We start from the raw sequence: 19,564 nt of genomic DNA, 5'->3' as shown, positions 1-19,564 counted from the left end.
GGCACCTGTAAGGATTATTCCAGTTGAAAAGAAAAATCATCACATTGCTATGTGATTTCAGCTCCCCTAAATTGTGGGGTTCAGAGGTCTAGAGTGCTAAGCAGCCAGAAGGTCAAAAGAAGTACAAATGGGTTTGAAGACAAGGCTAAGGTCTTTATTCTCAAAGAGGATATCGCTAGTAGAGCTAAAAGTACTGACACAAAGCATTGGAAAATACAGAACATTTTATTGCAGCTATTCAAAATACTTGCATCAGTCTGATTGCTTGAAAAGTGGCTCAGCTAAGATCAAGCCTCCCATTGGCTGGGAATTCCCTCTGATGTCATAGCTGGTAGGTGTTCTCCAGTGGCAGGAAAAATAACCAGCGGTCTTTGATTGGTTCAAAGTTTTAGTCCATTCATTGTTCCGATTCCAAGAGGGATGTGAACCCCAGGAATATGAAGTGGCAACATGTAAATGAATCTTTGACTTAATAGTCTAGTCTAGGTATACACAATGGGAAGCATCCTGTGTACATAGTGGTTTTTCACAAATGTTAAATAGCTTAATGGTAGGTTTGCCCAAAACCTGTGTGTTGAACCTCATAAACGCGTACCTCCAACTTTGTCAATGAAAGCAGGAAATTCACGAATGAATCCATGGGATTTATGAATGAAGGCAAGGGATATGAGAAGTGGACACAAGAAGTCCATGAATGGGGTGGGAAATCCATGAATGGCTTACATATGCAGAAAGGTTTCATCAATATGGGGCTGAGAGCTCTCTGCCATTTTCTCTTGAGCTCCCCTCAAGTGTCCCATGTCATTGTAAAAAGAACTATATTAATTTGGAGCATTTTTTCCTGGAGTCCAAGGTGTGATGAAGCAACATTTCAATGAAATTCATGGAAGATTATCTTTTGGGCAATTAGAAATGACCATGTGGCTGGCTATATTTTCCGGTGGAGCCACATCTGACAATTCATATATATTCCGCCCTATCTCCCCAAGGGGACTCAGGGCAGATCACATTACACATACATGGCAAACATTCAGTGCCGTTTTGGATAGACAGGAGAGAGACAGAAAGAACAAAAAGGAGGTATGTTGTGTCGACGTCCAGCCTTTTGGCACCTTGGAGGTTGTGCTTGAATCCAGCCACAGGGGGGTGCTGATGCTCCATCCTCTATAACAAAGAGCCATCAGGACTTCCTCCTTCCTTTAGGTGTCGTGAAATACCTCCCCTGTTTGTTTTTTAGTGGTACCCAATTTCTCAACTTCCAGCTCAAGTTGTTTTCGAACTGCTTCGGTCAACAATAAGCTGAGCTGACAGTTGGGAGCTCACGCTTACTCGGGGCTTCGAACTGGCAACCTTTCGGTTGGTAGATCTTATCATTGCTGGTGATTTACCATCTGTGCTAAAGCCCAGCCCCTCTTGAGTGTTATTTACATGACTGCAGACCCCTCACCCCTCCATTTTAGGACATTTACACATTTCAATTTCAATATCAAGCCACACAACCCCAACTAGATTTTGCTTCTCTTGCCTTATAAGACAGGCCATAATTATTGTGATTCTCCCTACAAGCATATGGGTACAAAGCATAATTACTTCATTTATAAAACTCTTGAGTCTAATATTTATATTATATTCAATTAGCCTAAGTGCAGCTCTCAGTTGATTAAATTTTCTGTAAATTGGAACAAGTTGTAAAAATGGCCAGGAACAAAGCCCCAGGCAATGAGCAGCCCTAATGTCACAGGAAATTGAAATAGTGCTTGCAAGCATCGAGATTGTAACTGAAGGCTGCAAAAGAAAAGTTGAGAGTGGGTGACATCTGGCAGCTGAATTTGGTTCAAGAAAGACGTGGGCAGGACAAGGGTTCTTGATTCTTTGTTTACTTGTGTTGCTAGTTATGAAATTTACAGATTTTTCTTTTAAAGAATGTAGTATTTTTCTCCTGTGAGTTGTTGCTAATCATTGTGTTCAGATTATTCACGAAAGAGGAATATACCAAGGAGAAAGAAGTTCCAATTTACTCTGGCCTTCAGCTGTGGAGAACAACTTATGAGAAGACTTGAGCATAAATAAGATGCTGAATCAAGCAACCAAAACAGGATAATGGCAGGTGAAGGAAGGAATAAGAAGTGGAAGAGCAAGAGCATATAGCTACACAGAGAACTCATGTTCTAGATGGCTTCCCTAAGCTGGTAATCCCATGTGTTTGAATATGACTTAGAACATCTCCCTAGCTATAGTCCATGGTCATGAAACCCGAGATGAACTGAAAACATCAGGAGGCACTGGATTGGGAAGGGCATTCTGTAATTCTTGATTTTCTCCAGCTTTGCATACCTTCTGGGTGGGTAAAGTACACCCACCAGGATGTAGTTTTGCCACCCAGCTCAACCGGTTGACCAATAGCAGGTAGTTTAGTGAGAACAGAATTAATTGCTTTTGAGTCTTGGAGGAATTCATTCTGTATTAAGGTAGCTCATGAAGACCTCCTATGCTTTTCAGTGCATTGCATGGCGTGTTCTCCAGTGTATACACTCTGTTTACATAGGATGTTACACTCAGACATGTTAATCTATGCCAATATCCTAAATAGATGGAAGGCACCTCCTGAACACAGTAAGAAAGTGTTGTGCAAGCCTAAGGATTAACAACTTGTGCTGGAAGCTTTTTTTGGATACAAATTCCACTTATCAATTCCACAAAATAACATGCTGACCTTGTATGCATATATAAAACATTGGGGGAAACAGGCTGGAAACAGCATATCTGAAAACTTACCTTGTTCCATATGATCCTGCCTTGAGTTGACAACCTTCAGCAGAAGCCTGGTATTTCCTATCAATTCAAGGTGCTAGGCTTGTGGGTAAATGAGACTGGACTTTCTTAATAACACCACTTTATGGAAATTCATCCTTGTTGAGCTCCCAATGGTCAGTCAAAATTGTTTTATTCCATCAGGTCTATGACTAGAAGTTGTATTTTTATCTATTCTTTAAGAATCAAGCAAAAATCTTGCACACATGCATGCCTCTGTTAACAAAGCAGCTCCTTTTTACTAAATATTTGTAAAAGGAGGCCCAAGCTCTAGCACTTTCTTCCTTGTCCTCTGTCCAGTTGGAGATTTTTTTTAGCTGCATCAGCATTGGGGGAAGATAGTGAGGGAAAATGGGAGAAACAGAGATTCTTGGTGACAGGCTGCAGAAGCATGTCTGCAGAAAACAATTTAATGAAGCTTGAGCTAAGAATAGGATTCTACTCTAATTAATCCTTCTGTAGCTCTCTGTGTATGTCTGTCTACAACAAGGAAGTTTACCAGCAGTTACCTCCAGTATCCTTTATTGTGTACCAAAGTACAGAGAAAAAGGAGGAGCCGATTAGTAGCTGGCCTCATTGGCTATCTCACGAATGTTTTAAAACAATAGATCTAAGATTGGCCACTGAAATGGAATTCAGAAGAAAAATAGATTGTGGTAAAAGAAAGAAAACATCTTTATTGGAAGAGGTCTCTAGAAGGCTTAAATCTTTTTCATTTATGTAAGGCTTACTTGATCTTGCTTCTATTCACATTTGTACATTGCAAGCTGTTATAAAAAGGTTTTTTAAAACACGCAAAACTGCTTTTTTGTGGTGTAGGAACTCAACTTTACATTTTTTTTTCTTGTTACTTTTGCTACAGGGATAAATGTTTCTGTTAAAGTTGTAATGCTCATGAAAACATCTGCTTCATTAATGAAGAATATTTCTACTGCTATGGGACCTAGAATTAAAGAAATATTTTAATAAAATAATAATTTTAAAGGGTGATCCTGGGGTGACACAGAGTTCAAATGAATGCTATAAACCAGGGATTCTCAACCTGTGGGTCCCCAGGCGTTTTGGCCTAGAAATCCCAGTCAGTTTACCAGCCGTTAGAATTTCTGGGAGTTGAAGGTCAAAACATCTGGGGACCCACAGGTTGAGAACCACTGCTATAAATAGTGCCAAATCCCTGGGACATACCTTCATAAAAATTCTAGAATTTTTCATACAAATTCTGAGTGTGCTGTTGTACTTTCTTTCTTGGCAATTTTCATGAATATCAAAAAAGACAACACACCAGAAGAAGCTGCTAGCAAAAAAAATGTACCTACCTCAAATTACTGCCTTCTCTTTTATGTTTGAGTGGTGGGTTTGGCTAGTCAGACAAAAACACGTGCCAATGAGATTAGGCTGGAGTGAGGCAAGCTTGTTTTCTGCAGCTCTGGAGACTAGGACGTGAAACAACGGTTTCAAACTACAGGAAAGGAGATTCCACCTGAACATGAGGAAGAACTTCATGACTGTGAGAGCTGTTCAGCAGTGGAACTCTCTGTCCTGGAGGGTGATGGAGGCTCCTTCTTTGAAGGGTTTTAAACAGAGGCCAGATGGCCATCTGTCGGGGGTGCTTTGAATGCGCTTTTCCTGCTTCTTGGCAGGAGGTTGGACTAAATGGCCCACAAAGTCTCTGCCAATTCAAGAATTCTATTATTCTAGGAGCTGTAGCTGGGTAGACATGTGAAATGGGGAAGATTTTCCTCTGTTAAATTGTATGCATTTAAACTCACCCAAAGAGGGTGCCTTATAGTGGGAAAAGGTTCAGATCTGACAAGATATCATATCAGAAACTGGCATTATTTAAAATGACATCTCCAAGGACTATTTAGCTTGTTAGAGCATAAAAACTCAAGAAGCCCATAGTCCACCCCGTTTTTGTTTTTTGTTTTTTTAAACAAAACCACTACTGAACATCTGTGTCTACATTCCAGGCATTTAAAGGGAATAAATTACAAATTGGCACCCAGAGCTGCAAATTACCAGCAAGCATTGGTATAGAGAAAAGTCTGCCATCAATGCTAATAACCCTAGTCAATGGAGCCCACGTTTTGGCTGACTTTGATTATTAACCACAGTTTTAAAAGCCACTAGTCAGTCACATTTATCACTTTAGGTAAGAGACGTAGTATCTCACTCTCACTGCTGCCAAAGAACTTTGAAAACAAGATGAGAAGGAAAAGGTTCTCAAACCATGCCCATATCATCATTTTCATATGGCTTCTTTTCCAGAGGAAAGAGACCAGGTTTCATACAATCATAGAGTAGGAAGTGATCTCATGGACCATCCAGTTCAACCCCCGCTGCCAAGAAGCAGGAAAATCGCATTCAAGCACCCCTGACAGATGGCCATCCAGCCTTTTTAAAAAGCCTCCAAAGAGGGAGCCTCCACTACACTGCGTGGCAGAGAGTTCCACGGCTGAACAGCTCTCACAGTTAGGAAGTTCTTCCTAATGTCCAGGTGGAATCTCCTTTCCTGTAGTTTGAAGCCACTGTTCCGTGTCATAGTCTCCAGGGCAGCAGAAAACAAGCTTGCTCCCTCCTCCCTATGACTTCCCCTCACATATTTATACATGGCCCTCATCATATCTCCTCTCAGCCTTCTCTTCTGCAGGCTGAATATGTCCAGCTCTAAGCCGCTTCTCATAGGACTTGTTTGCTTCTCCTGCCCATCACAAAACAAGCCCTTTCTCACCTCTGAGGAAGATTTCCTAGGCTTATGTTGAGTAACCAGAAGTGGGTAGTTAAATTGACTGATTTGTGGTTGCAACCCACTATTTAGTAATTGAATATGTGAAGATTACTGTTGAAGGGAAGATAAGTCTTAGGCAACATGAGTCAACAGTCCCAGGTAGCAGATACAGGAGGAGAGAGCATGTTTAGGCTGGTTCAAACTTTCTTATGTCAGTTCACCTGGCTTCTGGACATGAAATACATCCTCTCCCTTGATGCAAGAAGGAAAATATCGTGGGGAAAGGCATTTGGCACCAGGGCAGACTTATACCTGCATACATCTCAAAGAGCCCCAGTTAGTTTTCCTCCAAAATGCTAACCAGAGTATTTGAGAAAGTTGAGCATGCAGAGCTTGGTTAATGTAGTCTTTCTTGTCATCACACCTGACATTCTGAGTCATGCATGAAGTTATATGGGTTCCTCACATTTTCGAGCAACTCCTATGGAAAGCAGTGTTGTTACTCAATGAGACTGTTCAGAGCCAATGTGGTTAAAGAGTCACACAAGCTGAAGTCCTGACTAAGGCATTTCTTCCCCCAGCCATACTTTCTCTCAATATGATCACATTGTCGGCACATTAGAAATAGACAATCCTAAGTTTATTGATCATCTCTGAAATAGAGAGGATTCTGTGGAGCACAGAGAGGCAGCCCCACTACAGTTCTCCATGACTTAAATCTTGCCCTGGTCCCATAGAAGGGGGAATCAAAAAACAAAGTCAGTTCATCCAAAAAAAGTTAAAAATCTTCATGTTGCTGCCATCAAGGAAGAGAGATTCGTCAGGGGGTGCCCAGAGGGATAGTGAAGGAGAGGTAGTCGCCAAGCTCACCCCAACCGGCCCGTCGCGCCTGGAAGATGCTGATCCATGTGGTGAGCACAATCACCCAGAAAAGAAGACCCACAGCTGAACGCTGGACATCTGGGACAAGAAGAGGGTGACATAACTGAAATGCCTTTCCTTTCCTGCAATGTAGTGCCATCTTCCCTTTGAAAATGTAAGAACTTTCCCCCCATTTAGGCTCAGTTCCATGCCTTAACTCAGGGGTCCTCAAACATTTTAAACAGAGGGCCAGATCATAGTCTCTCAAACTGTTGGAGGGCCGGATTATAATTTGAAAAAACATGAATGAATTTCTATGCACACTGCACATATCTTATTTGTAGTGCAAAATACACTTTAAAAACAATGCAATAATTATAACGAAGAACAATTTTAACAAATATAAACTTATTAGTATTTCAATGGGAAGTGTGGGCCTGCTTTTGGCTGATGAGATAGGATTGTTGTTGTTGTGTGGTTTCAAGTAGTTTCAGACTTAGGTTGACCCTGAGCGAGGGCCGGGTAAATAGCCTTGGAGGGCCGTATCCGGCCCCCGGGCCTTAGTTTGAGGACCCCTGCCCTAACTGGTAGTATCCAACCTCCCACTAGTGCCCATCCACCAATTCTCCCCCTCCGGCTACTCACAGCGCTTAATCTGTAGTTGCTCTGTATATGCTGGTGCCAGAAATGCCTCACGGAAAAACCAGAAAACATTCACCAACCACAGGAAGGGAAGCAAAGCAAAGCCACCTGGAGATATGGAAGAGATAAATTATCAGTATGTTTCCCATCAGTTTCAGTGCCTAATGAAAATGCTCCACTATTTTGGTATTAACAATGGAAAATGTATGTTGCACCTGCAGTATTTGCCATATGAATAGGCAGATGTTCCAGTGATATCCCAAATGCCCTCACACATTATTTGAGTGCACTAGGATCAGCCTAACATACCCATTATTTTGTGAGGCAAAATACTGAAGATGAGGGTAGATCCTGCATATTTTCTAAGAATAATCTATTTGCCAGGCACTTTGGCACAAAGGGCAAAACTGCTCACTTCCTAAGTAGTTTAACCAGGAAGAACCCAAGATATGACCTACCACCATCTTCGTTAACCTGTCAATTGCCTTTTTGGCCCCATCTACACGGCCTAATGCAGTTCAAAGCTAGTGCCAACCTGCAGCGGCCGGTCAACAAAGCCTCAGTGGTTTGTGCCATCACCATCCGGGCCTCAAACTGGTTCCAGAGGACATGAGAGGAGCACCCTACAGGATGGAAACACATCTAGGCTCCCCATTGGCAATGTCTCTGTAGACGGCCAATTCTCTCACACCAGAAACGACTTGCAGTTTCTCAAGTTGCTTCTGACATGATAAAAAAAAAATCCACACAGCAAAACCACTTCAATACTTTCTTGAAATTGCCCTAAATGATCAGTGTAGGCAGTGCCTTGTTTCTTGATCCTTTTAACCCTCACTTTCTGTTGTGTGCTGTAATGTGCATCAACTTTATCTTTAGTTTCCTTTCTAGTGTAGTTCCTGCCTCTAGTGCTTTGACATGGACCACTCTATTATTCTCAGACACATTTTTGGATCTTATTTGGTTTTTATTGCACTTCACGCAGAACTATACGCCACGAAGCAGCTGATATAGATGTTAGAAGTAGGCAGGAAAGAAAAATTAAAAGTCAAGTTGGACATATAGGTAGATACATAGAGATCCAATCTCCCCTCACTTTTTAAATTATTATTTTCATAAACCTGGGAGTTAGATTAGACCAAAACAAAGAGGAATGTAAATTTCAATCGTGAATTTTGATTGACATTCTATTGCTACAATATGCCAATAGTGCACGTTTGGTGCAGGTTTATATATATATAATTTTTAATCTATTTAATGTATTGGAACTCCCTCCCCAGGGAGATTAGACAGGCTCCCACACTGTCCTCCTTTCATAGCATCCTCAATCAAGACGTGGCTCTTCAATCAATCCTTTGAGAATATTTAGCCCCTAGTTGTCCTACATAGTAGTTGCACATCCTGCACTTTATCCCATGCCCTCTCTCCATTACTGCAACTGGTACTTACTTTATTCCAATGTTTACAGCCTGCCCATGGTGCCAGTAATTTATTGCCATGGTTAGAGGATCGCAGCTTGATTGATGTTTTTATATGTGCATGTGTTTTATTGTATTGTATTTTATATTGTGTTCACTTTTATGTTTGTTTTTAGGCACGTTGTGCTATCTGTAAGCTTCCCTGAGTCCCTTCGGGAAGATGGTGGCGAAATATAAGAATAAAGTTATTAATATTATCATTATTGTATAGATTTTATGTTCACATGTTTTGACTTTGTTGTACCTCACCTCAAGCCATCAGGAGAGGCAGGTAATAAAAATTATGATTATTATTCATAATATAATATATGGTGAAATAGAAAAATAACACTATGTATCAATATTTGAAAAAAAAATCTGTTCCTGGTTTAAAAGTTTTATTTCCTGTGTAATTGTGCAGTGTTTACTTTGGCAATCTTTGTTCTGTTCCTGAAACTTCATTTTTGTGGCTGCCACAAACTAGGTTGAATTGGTTGAGACTCTAGGACAGCGTTTCTCAACTTGCAGATTAGGATCCCTGCGGGGGATCATGAGGGGCTGTCAGAGGGGTTGCCAAAGACCATCTGAAGTCACAGTATTTTCTGTTGGTAAGGGGGTTCTGTGTGGGAAGTTTGGCCCAATTCTATTTTTGTGGGGTTCAAAATACTCTTTGATTGTATGTGAACTATAAATCCCAGCAACTACAACTCCCAAATGTCAAGGTCTATTTTCCTCAAACTCCACCAATGTTCACATTTGGGCATATTGAGTATTTGTGCCAAGTTTGGTCCAGATCTATCATTGCTGAGTCCACAGTGCTGTCTGGATGTAGGTGAACTACTACTCCAAAACTCAAGGTTATTGCCCACCAAACCCTTCCAGTATTTTCTGTTGGTCATGGGAGTTCTGTGTTCCAAGTTTGATTCAATTCCATCAATGGGGGATTTCAGAATACTCTTTGATTGTAGGTGAACTATAAATCCCAGCAATTACAACTCCCAAATGACAACATCAATCCCTCCCCCAACCCCACCAGTATTCAAATTTGGACGTATTGGGTATTTGTGCCAAATTTGGTCCAGTGAATGAAAATGCATCCTGCATATCAGATATTTACATTATGATTCATAACAGTATTTATTAATTTGCAACATTTCTATCCCGCCTTTTTCCACCCCGCAGAGGACTCAAGACGACTTATGCTTAGGCAACTATTTGATGCCTTCAAAAGCAATGTTCAGTTAAAATAAACATTTCTTTTTACCTGTAGCAAAATTACAGTTACAAAGCAGCAACGAAAATAATTTTATGGTTGGGGATCACCACAACATGAGGATCTGTATTAAGGAGTCACGGCATTAGGACATTACCTATTAATTATTTATTACTTATTAAGGACATCACGACATTACCCTTCCAGCCCTAACTTCTATTGGTTTTTGGACTTTCCCTTAGCCCTATCCAGAAACTATTGCATGAACTCTTAGCCCTCTGAGATTAGTATTTTTACTGTTCAGCCTAGGGATTGCTTTTATGATACTGTGATGTGTTTTATTTTATTTCTGAAATGTTGACATTGTTTTTTATTTTACTTACTGCACTGTGTTTTAATCTGTGTTTTTTCAGGCTTGTCCCTTTGTAAGCTGCACCGAGTTCTTTCGGGGAAATGGAGGCTGGGTATTAAAATAAAGTTGTTGTTGTTATTTTTGGAAAGTTGACAACCACTGCTCTTGGAGATATTAATAGAAAAACTTGCGCAAAATGTGCTATAGCAAGATATCCCTCTTGCAAAAACAATGTTGTGGCAGTTTAATAAACGTTGTCCATATATTTTATGATAGAACCAATTAGGAAATGACATTTATAATCCAGGAACATAAAACATGTTAATAATAACATTGTGTGTGTGGGGGGGGGGGCGGGGGGGGAGTTCCACCTTGTCTCCTGCATATGTCATTGGCTGGGGACCCCTCCTCCCAGCACCAACTGCTGCTCTGGGCCAGAGTGAAGAGAGAGAGGGGGCCAGGGGACAGTTCCACCTTGTCTCCTGCATATGTCATCAGTTGAGGACCCTTTCCCACAGCACCAACTGCCGCTCTGGGCCAGAGTGAAGAGAGAGGGGGCCAGGGGACAGTTCCATCTTGTCTCCTGCATATGTCATCAGTTGGGGGACCCGTCCCCCCAGCACCAACTGCCGCTCTGGGCCAGAGTGAAAAGAGAGGGGGCCAGGAGACAGTTCCACCTTGTCTCCTGCATATGTCATCAGTTGGGGGACCCAGGCCTGTAGCGAGGGGGTGGTTTTAGGGGTTCAACCCCCCCCCCGAAATGTTTCAGATTTTTTTAAAAAAATCTGGTTTACTCATAAATTTCAACTGGTTAACCAAATCCCCATGCTAAGTCTATGAGATGCAAAAAATTAAGAGTCCCTCCAGAACTGTAAGCACTATCTCACGCAAATATTGACAATTTCTTTACACTGTCATTACTTGCAGCAATACCCGATGTAGTGAAGCAACCAAGTTGGGGGTGTGTGTGTTGAATGCTCTCATTAAGGAGGCCAGACTTGATGGAGGTGGCTGACAGGGGTGGAGCTGCAGGCTATTGAAGGTTGCTCTGCCGACCTGCTGTGCTCTTTGCTTCAGCGTGAGCTAGGAGGCAGGTTTCAACCCCCCCCCTCCGAAATTTTCAACCCTCCCCGAAATTTTCAACACCCCTCCCCCCTGCCGAAATTGTCAACCCTCCCCGAATTTTTTTTCTGGCTACGGCCCTGGGGGGACCCGTCCCCCCTGCACAAACTGCTTCTCTGGGCCAGAGTGAAGAGAGAGGGGGCCAGGAGACAGTTCCACCTTGTCTCCTGCATATGTCATCAGTTGGGGACCCGTCGCCCCATCACTAACTGCCGCTCTGGGCCAGAGTGAAGAGAGAGGGTGCCAGGAGACAGTTTTACCTTGTCTCCTGCATATGTCATCAGTTGGGGACCCATCCTTCCAGCACTAACTGCTTCTCTGGGCCAGAGTGAAGAGAGAGGGTGCCAGGAGACAGTTCCACCTTGTCTCCTGCATATGTCATCAGTTGGGGACCCATCCCCCCAGCACTAACTGCTTCTCTGGGCCAGAGTGAAGAGAGAGGGTGCCAGGGGACAGTTCCATCTTGTCTCCTGTGCTATGCTAATAATATAAAATATAATAATAATATATAATTAAATATTTCATATTACATGTAATATTAGTAGTAATATTATAATATAATGGTATAGTACAATATAGTAGTATATAATACTGATATTGTACTATGCTGATAATATAATGTATTGTATGTATATATATCTTGTAAGGCGCTCTGAGAGAAGGGCGGCCTAGAAATGTCGCAAATAAATCAATAACAGTAGCCGGGTGAGGCTCTGAGGACAGAAGCCCGACTAGGCCACGAAGAGAGGCCCTCGCTCACCCAGGTAGTACTTCCGGCAAAGGCTGAGCTTCTCCTCGTTGGAAACTCGCTCCAAGTTCATGGCGCCGCCCGCTGCCTCTCCCCGGAGCCGGTCTTGAGGGGGGAAGGAGCCTCGAACTCGGCAGCTCGGGCGAGAAAGTGTGAATGCGGCGGAAAAGCAGAGTGGGAGCCGAGCTCGAAGCCTCCTTCCGCACAAAGGAAACAAAAGCGGCTGTTCACCAGTCACCAACACTGGACCCTCTGACCGGCCACTTCCTCAGTTTGAGGCACTTCCGGTCGCAAGGCACTCTGGGATTTGGGAGTAAGTCGTGCGACAGGGCGTGGCTACGGACCATAGAGTTAGGAAAAATTAGAGAGCTACACCAGGCATGGGCAAACTTGGGCCCTCCCTCCAGGTGTTTTGGATTTCAACTCCCACAATTCCTAACAGCCTACCGGCTGTTAGGAATTGTGGGAGTTGAAGTCCAAAACACCTGGAGGGAGGGCCCAAGTTTGCCCATGCCTGATATAGAAAGATCTGCATAAGCTTATAAATCTTGGCTTCTTGGGATAGTTTGAAAAGTTTGGCTCAGTTCTGTCGTTAGTGGGATTCAGAATACTCTTTGATTGTAGATGAACTATTATTATTATTATTATTATTATTATTATTAAACTTTATTTGTACCCCGCTAGCATCTCCCGAAGGACTCGATGTGGCTTACAAAGGCCAAGGCCTCAACACACAACATAACAATACAAAACTTAAGGCAAATTAAAACAATTAAAGCAATATAACAACAAGCAATAAACAATACACTAAGACACAATGAAACTGGGCCTAACTATAAATATAACTATATAATATATAATATTTATAATATATATTTATATATAATATAAATATAACTAACTAACTATAAACCTTAACTATAAATCCCAGCAACTACAACTCCCAAATGTCAAGGTCTATTTTCCCCAAACTCTACCAGTGTTCACATTTGGGCATATTGAGGATTCCTGCCAAATTTGGTCCAGATCCATCATTGTTTGAGTCGCTGGAACACCTCAGCAAGCAAGAGTCCAAAAGTGGCAGGCTGAAACCCAGCACCTCAACCAATGGTTGATACCAAATGAGAGACTCCCTCCTGGGTACACAGAGGACTGGGCGACCTGGAAGGCACTGAACAGACTGCGCTCTGGCACCACGAGATGCAGAGCCAACCTTCAGAAATGGGGCTACAAAGTGGAATCCTCGACATGCGAGTGTAGAGAAGAGCAAACCACTGACCACTTGCTGCAATGCACCCTGAGCCCTGCCACATGCACAATGGAGGACCTTCTTGCAGCAACACCAGAAGCACTCCAAGTGGCCAGATACTGGTCAAAGGACATTTAACCAATTACCAAACTCACAAGTTTTGTATTTTGTCTGTTTGTTTGCTTTGTTCTTTTAGAAATGTAATATAATGGACTGGTTGCTCTGACACGACAAATAAATAAATACATTGTTTGAGTCTACAGTGCTCTCTGGATGTAGGTGAACTATAACTCCAAAACTCAAGGTCAATGCTCATCAAACCATTCCAGTATTTTCTGTTGGTCATGGTAGTTCTGTGTGCCAAGTTTGGTTCAATCCCATCATTCGTGGAGTTCAAAATGCTCTTTGATTGTAGGCGAACTATAAATCCCAGCAACTACAACTCCCAAATGATGAGATCAATCCCTCCCCCAGTCCCATCGGGTTGTGCCAAATTTGGGCCAGAGAATGAAAATACATCCCACATATCAGATATTTACATTACGATTCATAACAGTGCCAAAATTACCATTATGAAGTAGCAACGAAAATAATGTTATGATTGGAGGTCACCACAACATGAGGAACTGTATTAAGCGGTCATGGCATTAGGAAGTTTGAGAAACACCGCTTTAATGGAAGGCTAGCATTATTTGGAAGACTAGAAAAGAGCAAATTGTCATTGTGTTTTCTAAAAAATGATCAGAACCTAGCGGGATTTTTAATTTTCTGGTTTTCTTTTTGCGGCCCAGATGGCCTTGAAAGAACAGCTGAAACACATCTTTAAAAGTACATAATGAACTCGGTACAAGGAGCCCCTGGTAGCGCAATGGGTTAAATGGCAGGACTGCTGACCAAAAGGTTGGCGGTTCGAATCTGGGGAGCGGGGTGAGCTCCTGTCTGTCAGCTCCAGCTTCTCATGCAGTGACATGAGAAGCCTCCCACAGGATGGTAAAATATCCAGGCATCCCTGAGCAATGTCCTTGCAGACAGCCAATTCTCTCACACCAGAAGCAACTTGCAGTTTCTCAAGTTGCTCCTGACACGGAAAAAGAAAAAAACCTCCGGACAAGGAAGAGCATAACCATGGCATGCTGGACACAAGCACCTCTAAATCAAAAAACAAAACCATTCCATAAGTAAACGTTTTGGTGAGTAAGTATAGCTCAAGGAGCCACTTTTAATGTTACCTGCAGTCCCAGCACTAATTTATTCCTCAAGACAAATGGCAATGGAAAAGTTTTTGCAATTGTGGATTGTTGGCTTTCTCAGAATGCAGATCTACATCAAGAATATTGAATTCAGTTTGGGTCCCCAAGATGTTAAACAGTTCCGAAAAGCCCCTACCACCTTGGTCCCATGACTAGGCTTCTGAGATTTTTAGCATTATAACATCAAGGACCTGTTTTGGAATTACAGGCAGGTTTTATTAAAGTTAAAGGTGTCCCCTGATAATACGCCTAGTCATGTCAACAAGCTGGAATGTGTCCAGAGAAGGGCAACTAAAAAGATTAAGGGTCTGGAGAACAAGCCCTATGAAGAGCGGCTTAAAGAGCTGCGCATGTTTAGCCTGCAGAAGAGAAGGCTGAGAGGAGACATGATGAGGGCCATGTATCAATATGTGAGGGGAAGTCATAGGGAGGAGGGAGCAAGCATGTTTTCTGCTGCCCTGGAGACTAGGACGTGGAGCAATGGCCTCAAACCACAGGAAAGGAGATTCCACCTGAATATTAGAAATAACTTTCTAAATGTTAGAGCTGTTCAGCAGTGAAACTCTCTGTCCCAGAGTGTGGTGGAGGCTCCCTCTTTGGAGGCTCTTAAGCAGAGGCTGGATGGCCATCTGTCGGGGTGCTTTGAATGCTTCTTGGCAGGGAATTGGACTGGATGGCCCACGGGGTTTTTGATTCTATTTGGCCACAATGTCATACAAAAATTCAGGGATATGCAAGATGGGAACTGTTAGCCATACTGATGTTTGGGATTTCCATACCCAGTAACCCTTGCCGATTTCCATGCTTAGGTTTCTAGAACTTGAAGATTCATAGAGACAGAGTCCCAATCACTAAAGTATGCCTTTTTGTGCCTTTAATTTCAATATCAAAGGCTGCCCACTTTCCACCCCACATCTCCAAACCATTGTTTCTAGACTAACACACACCACCTTGATAAAAAAAAAATTGCCTTCAGATGAAGCATGTAGACCAATGGAAACCACATGGCAAACTCGTGTCAAAATTGCATTTTATTTAAAATTATACCAACAAGAATCCAACCCTTTACCATCTGAGTTGACTGAGCATCTTAAATAAAAAAGTGCATAGAAAATAAACAGGTTTAGAAATTTGTACAAATATTTACATCCTCCTGGGTTTGATGTTTTTTTTTAAACAGAGAACCTAAAGCAGGGGGAAAGGGAATCACAAAAATCTTAAGTACAAAATTAAAGAAAAGGACGTTCTTGCCCCACAAATGAGGAGAGGGAGGGAGACTATTAGGATTTTAAAGCAGATGGGCACAAATAAGGGATCACCCATCCCACATTTGCCCCATTATCTCTGCTTATCATAATTTCAAGCCATGAACTCAAAAACGGCGAGGCCACTGCCAAGAGCCCGTCCCCTTCTCACAGAAAAGGGGTATCCCAGTTGTTCCTTGGAGATGAGTCACTCTCATCCCACAACTATGTTCAGGGGATGAGACAGTCTTGCAGGAACCTGCTTGGAAAGGAATGGCGAGGCTAAACTCCCTCCATGCCATTCGGCTTGCCTCCTATTTTCAGGGCTGGGTGGAGACAGGATACACATCTGAGAAGTCAGGACAGGGAAGAGTCTTCTAATTGAGGAAGCGGCGGCAACGTTTGGCTCCACAGTTGCAAGGCAGCTTGCTCCCAGCATCTTCAATGGGGAATTTGTAGTCATAGGTCAGTTCCTCTCCCCGGAAGATCCGCCGCAGGGCAAAGATCACAATGTGTTTCTGACCCTCAACATGGATGACACGCGAGTAACAGTTGGGCTCACAGGAGTGGTTGATGAAGCGGGCAGCGTTGCCATGCATTGTAGCATCCACCACATCAAAATCATCAATACGGAACATGTAGCATCCAATGCCCTGCAAGCACAAGGAGATTAAAAAATAAAACTATTTAGGGATCTCAGACAGGGCTTTGAATATGTACTTTTAAAAAAACTACAACTCTTTTTTGCAATACAAAAAAGTAATTTTCCCAAGCTTCGTCAGCTCTTTCCCCACCAACTTCTGCAAGTCCTGATCCCACTTCCCATTATATGTATGGCTCTGTCCTTCCTTGACCATCACTACCTTGCTGTCGTAGTATTTTTCACGCTTGTCTGTAAGCACTGAGCGGATAACAATGCCTGAGTACTCTATAACCATCTCGCCTGCATCAATGTTGCGCTTGCAGAAGAGACCCCGACCATGTATGGCTGACCTGGAGTGGAGGAAATGTCACAAAAACTAGACTTGAGCAAGAGAATTGACATAGCAAGCTAAAGGCAAACTGGAGAGTAAAGGTGGATTAAATAACAAGGCTACATAAGGAATTAGCAAGATCTGGGCTGTGGTTCAAGGGCCAACACACACAGTGGCTGTCTTGGGTTCATTACCTGTATACGCCCACAGCTTCCTTTGAGGTCTTCTTCAGATGTCGAAACCGCATTGCCATGGGAAGCTCTAGGCTGGTGGCTCGCCTAAGAACAGGTCATCAACAAAAATCTCAATGCTTCAACTCAGTAGTAAATGAACGCTAAATTACTATGGACATGAGGTGGCCCTTCGGCTATGGAACTCCCTCCCCTGTGATATTAGATCAGCCCCCTCCCTCCCGACTTTCAGAAAGAGTGAAAACGTGGCTTTGGGATCAAGCCTTTGGAGAAGAACTATAATAAAATAGATGGACTGGAATAATGTGCAATGACTACCGGAATGACCTGGATTATGTTTGCCGATAGCATGGTTTTATAGTGATTGTAATGTTTTTAAAATGTTTTAATGTATTTCAATTTTGATCTTAATTTAAATGTTTATTTTGATTGTATGTTGTTGTTAAGGCATTGAATTGTTTCCTATCTGTAAGCCACTTTGAGTCCCCTTTGAGGTCGACAAAGGCGGGATATAAATATAGTAATTCAGTAAGTAAGTACATAAATAAGGCCTCCAAATAAGGGGCTGGACTGGATTCTGAGAAACCTTTTATATGCCCTCAAATTGTGAAAGCGGTGTCCAGACCGTGTAGTCAGGCCAAAGCCAGTTTAGCTCCACTGGATGCTCATCCTTTCCTGGGTTGTCTTTTGTCACTGTGGCAGCTGTCCACAGAACTCTAGAGAAGGCTTAACTGTCGCCAAGCACAATCCCCCTCCTTTCCGCAGGTTGCATGGTGCTTTGGCAAAGGTGTTTGACCATGGTCAGGACTTCTCTGGAGCTCTGTGGTTGGTTACTGCAACTGGTTACTGCAGCAACAAAACGCAGCCTGGGTAAGTTCCATTCCCTTTTCTCTGCATTGTAGAGTGCAGGGAAAAGGGGATGGTGGCAGGGGCCTGTGTGGACAGTGAACCTATGCAGCTCAGCACACCCACTCTAAATGGTGGGGCTGTTTCAGGGAAATATCGGAGCATTCCCTCACTTGGTGATGTGGAACAAAACTGGCCTCACTGGTTTCACTCTATATTTTGGACCAGAAGTCCCTAGACACAATCTGGACATCCAGGAGCAACTTCTGCTCCGATTTGGGGTTTCTGACCAGTATAGACAAGACCTAGATCTCAAGCCTGATTTGAGAAATAAACCTGGGAACAGGTTTTCTTAGAACTGGGACAGGAATGGACAAAGAATTTTGCCATAAAGTTTTTTTAAAAGACTGATACGTAATGGACAAAGTGAAAATAGGAAATGTTTGCGTGGAGTTTGATTGAGGCTTGTATCAAAAAGGCAAGAGAAAGGGTAAAAATATATATAAAAAATAGCTGGGTGCCCAACTGGATAATCTAGGTATGAAACAAAATCAGACTCTAAATGCCTGTGACTGCCACATAACTTGTTAAAGCAATTACAAGAAGTGAAGTGGGAAAAGCTCCGAGTCCAGACAGGCTATCTTGATCAACTATGAAGGAAGCTCTTTCCCCCTTTAACATGTGCATAGCTCACATCCCATGAACTTCAATGTATACTGCCCCCCAATACTTGTTTTTCTCATCCCATATATGAAGAGACACTAAGCCAAGATGGGTGATGCAGTTTTCTCCAACTCAAGAACAACAAAGGCCAGATATGTCCTCTCACCTGGTGGATTTGAGCTGCACTTCATCTTCCTCTTCATCATAGGGGCCTCCCTCAGGAAGAACACGATGTTGGGAGGCCAGGAAATTGAACATGTCAAACGTGCATTTCCTAGAGAAGAAGAGTAGGCCAGTCCATATTAAAAGGACCCTGGATTTCTTGCCTATCCCTCCTTCAAACACCATATGAAACTTACAGAGGGAACTGCTTTGCCACAAACTCCATAAAGAGGGTTCTTTTTTTACTGCAAATGGTATCTATACCATGATGTATTTTGGGACTAAGGGTTCAGTATGACCCTTGTATCCATGGAGGTAACATTCTGTGACTTACTGTAAAAAGGAGAAGCCACGAATATATAGGAAACCCTATTAAAATGAATGCCCAAATGGAAGCATATCACGGAATCGAACTGGAGGATCTAGAAAATGTCTAAACAGGAGACCACTAGCACTTCCGCGTTCTCCCATAGTATGACTCTATGTTCAACTTCTGGCAGAAGCATATCAAAGAATTGCACTGCATGACCTTTTTTTGACATCAGAAAAGAGAAAGTGCAGGTTCAGAGGTCATATTTTCTACAGGCTAACCAGGAAGCCACATGGCTCTTAGGAAAACCATTATTATCCGTTTGTTTTTTTTCAGAAAAGGATCAATATTCCCACCTGGAGTAAACTTCAGCCCGGGCACAGCCATGTGGGTTGAGGGGCAGCTCCTCCTCCTCGTCTTCATGCTGGTGATAGCGGAATTTGTACTTGTGGCAGGCCTTGGCACCATACAGCTGTTCCACCAGGAAGATGACAGCATCATGGTGCATGCCCAGCATCCGCACACCATTCATTCCTGCCAGAAAAGCAGAGGTCTACAATTCAACCCGAGTCCAAGCTGATCTATCCTACAGGAGGGAGTTCAAAGCCCTGGAACACCATCCATAAATTCCCCTGAAGCAGCCATCTTGGCTATTTTTAGTGACAGGGATAATTCCCTTTCACTCTGTCCCACTGTAGTCTGAAGCTGATAATGCCACAGATCAGGGAGAATCCCATATAGATC

General features: G+C 42.7%; 2 protein-coding genes across 2 annotated transcripts in view; both read right to left on the bottom strand.

Annotated features, from left to right (window-relative positions):
* Positions 1–6,157: 6,157 nt before the first annotated feature.
* PSENEN (presenilin enhancer, gamma-secretase subunit) lies at positions 6,158–12,226 on the bottom strand. The gene is made up of 3 exons (XM_060783917.2): positions 11,944–12,226; positions 7,046–7,150; positions 6,158–6,499 (listed from the first exon to the last, which is right to left on the bottom strand). The coding sequence occupies exons 1-3, from the start codon at positions 12,002–12,004 to the stop codon at positions 6,360–6,362; spliced, it is 306 nt and encodes a 101-aa protein (XP_060639900.1). The 5' UTR covers positions 12,005–12,226; the 3' UTR covers positions 6,158–6,359.
* A 3,217-nt stretch (positions 12,227–15,443) lies between these two features.
* KMT2B (lysine methyltransferase 2B) overlaps positions 15,444–19,564 on the bottom strand; it is a 78,888-nt gene continuing 74,767 nt past the window's right edge. Inside the window, exons 33-37 of the mRNA XM_060783918.2 lie at positions 19,177–19,354; positions 18,515–18,622; positions 16,843–16,926; positions 16,538–16,667; positions 15,444–16,327 (exon numbers count right to left, since the gene is read on the bottom strand). Of these exons, the coding sequence (XP_060639901.2) occupies positions 16,052–16,327; positions 16,538–16,667; positions 16,843–16,926; positions 18,515–18,622; positions 19,177–19,354 (776 nt within the window). The 3' untranslated portion in view covers positions 15,444–16,051. The remainder of the gene's footprint in view (positions 16,328–16,537; positions 16,668–16,842; positions 16,927–18,514; positions 18,623–19,176; positions 19,355–19,564) is intronic.

Source organism: Anolis sagrei, chromosome X (assembly GCF_037176765.1).
Source record: "Anolis sagrei isolate rAnoSag1 chromosome X, rAnoSag1.mat, whole genome shotgun sequence".
NCBI classification, from domain to species: Eukaryota; Metazoa; Chordata; class Lepidosauria; order Squamata; family Dactyloidae; genus Anolis; species Anolis sagrei.
Note: the sequence above shows the minus strand (reverse complement) of the source record. Positions and strands in the feature narration are given on the sequence as shown.

What these genes read in the sequence shown, in the direction of transcription:
- PSENEN (XM_060783917.2), bottom strand. Translation starts at nt 12,004, where the DNA reads ATGAACTTGGAGCGAGTTTCCAACGAGGAGAAGCTCAGCCTTTGCCGG. An exon ending in TTGCCGGAAGTACTACCTGG is followed by an intron (nt 7,151 to 11,943) that starts GTGAGCGAGGGC and finishes CCATATCTCCAG; the next exon opens with GTGGCTTTGCTTTGCTTCCC. An exon ending in GCAACTACAGATTAAGCGCT is followed by an intron (nt 6,500 to 7,045) that starts GTGAGTAGCCGG and finishes TTCTTGTCCCAG; the next exon opens with ATGTCCAGCGTTCAGCTGTG.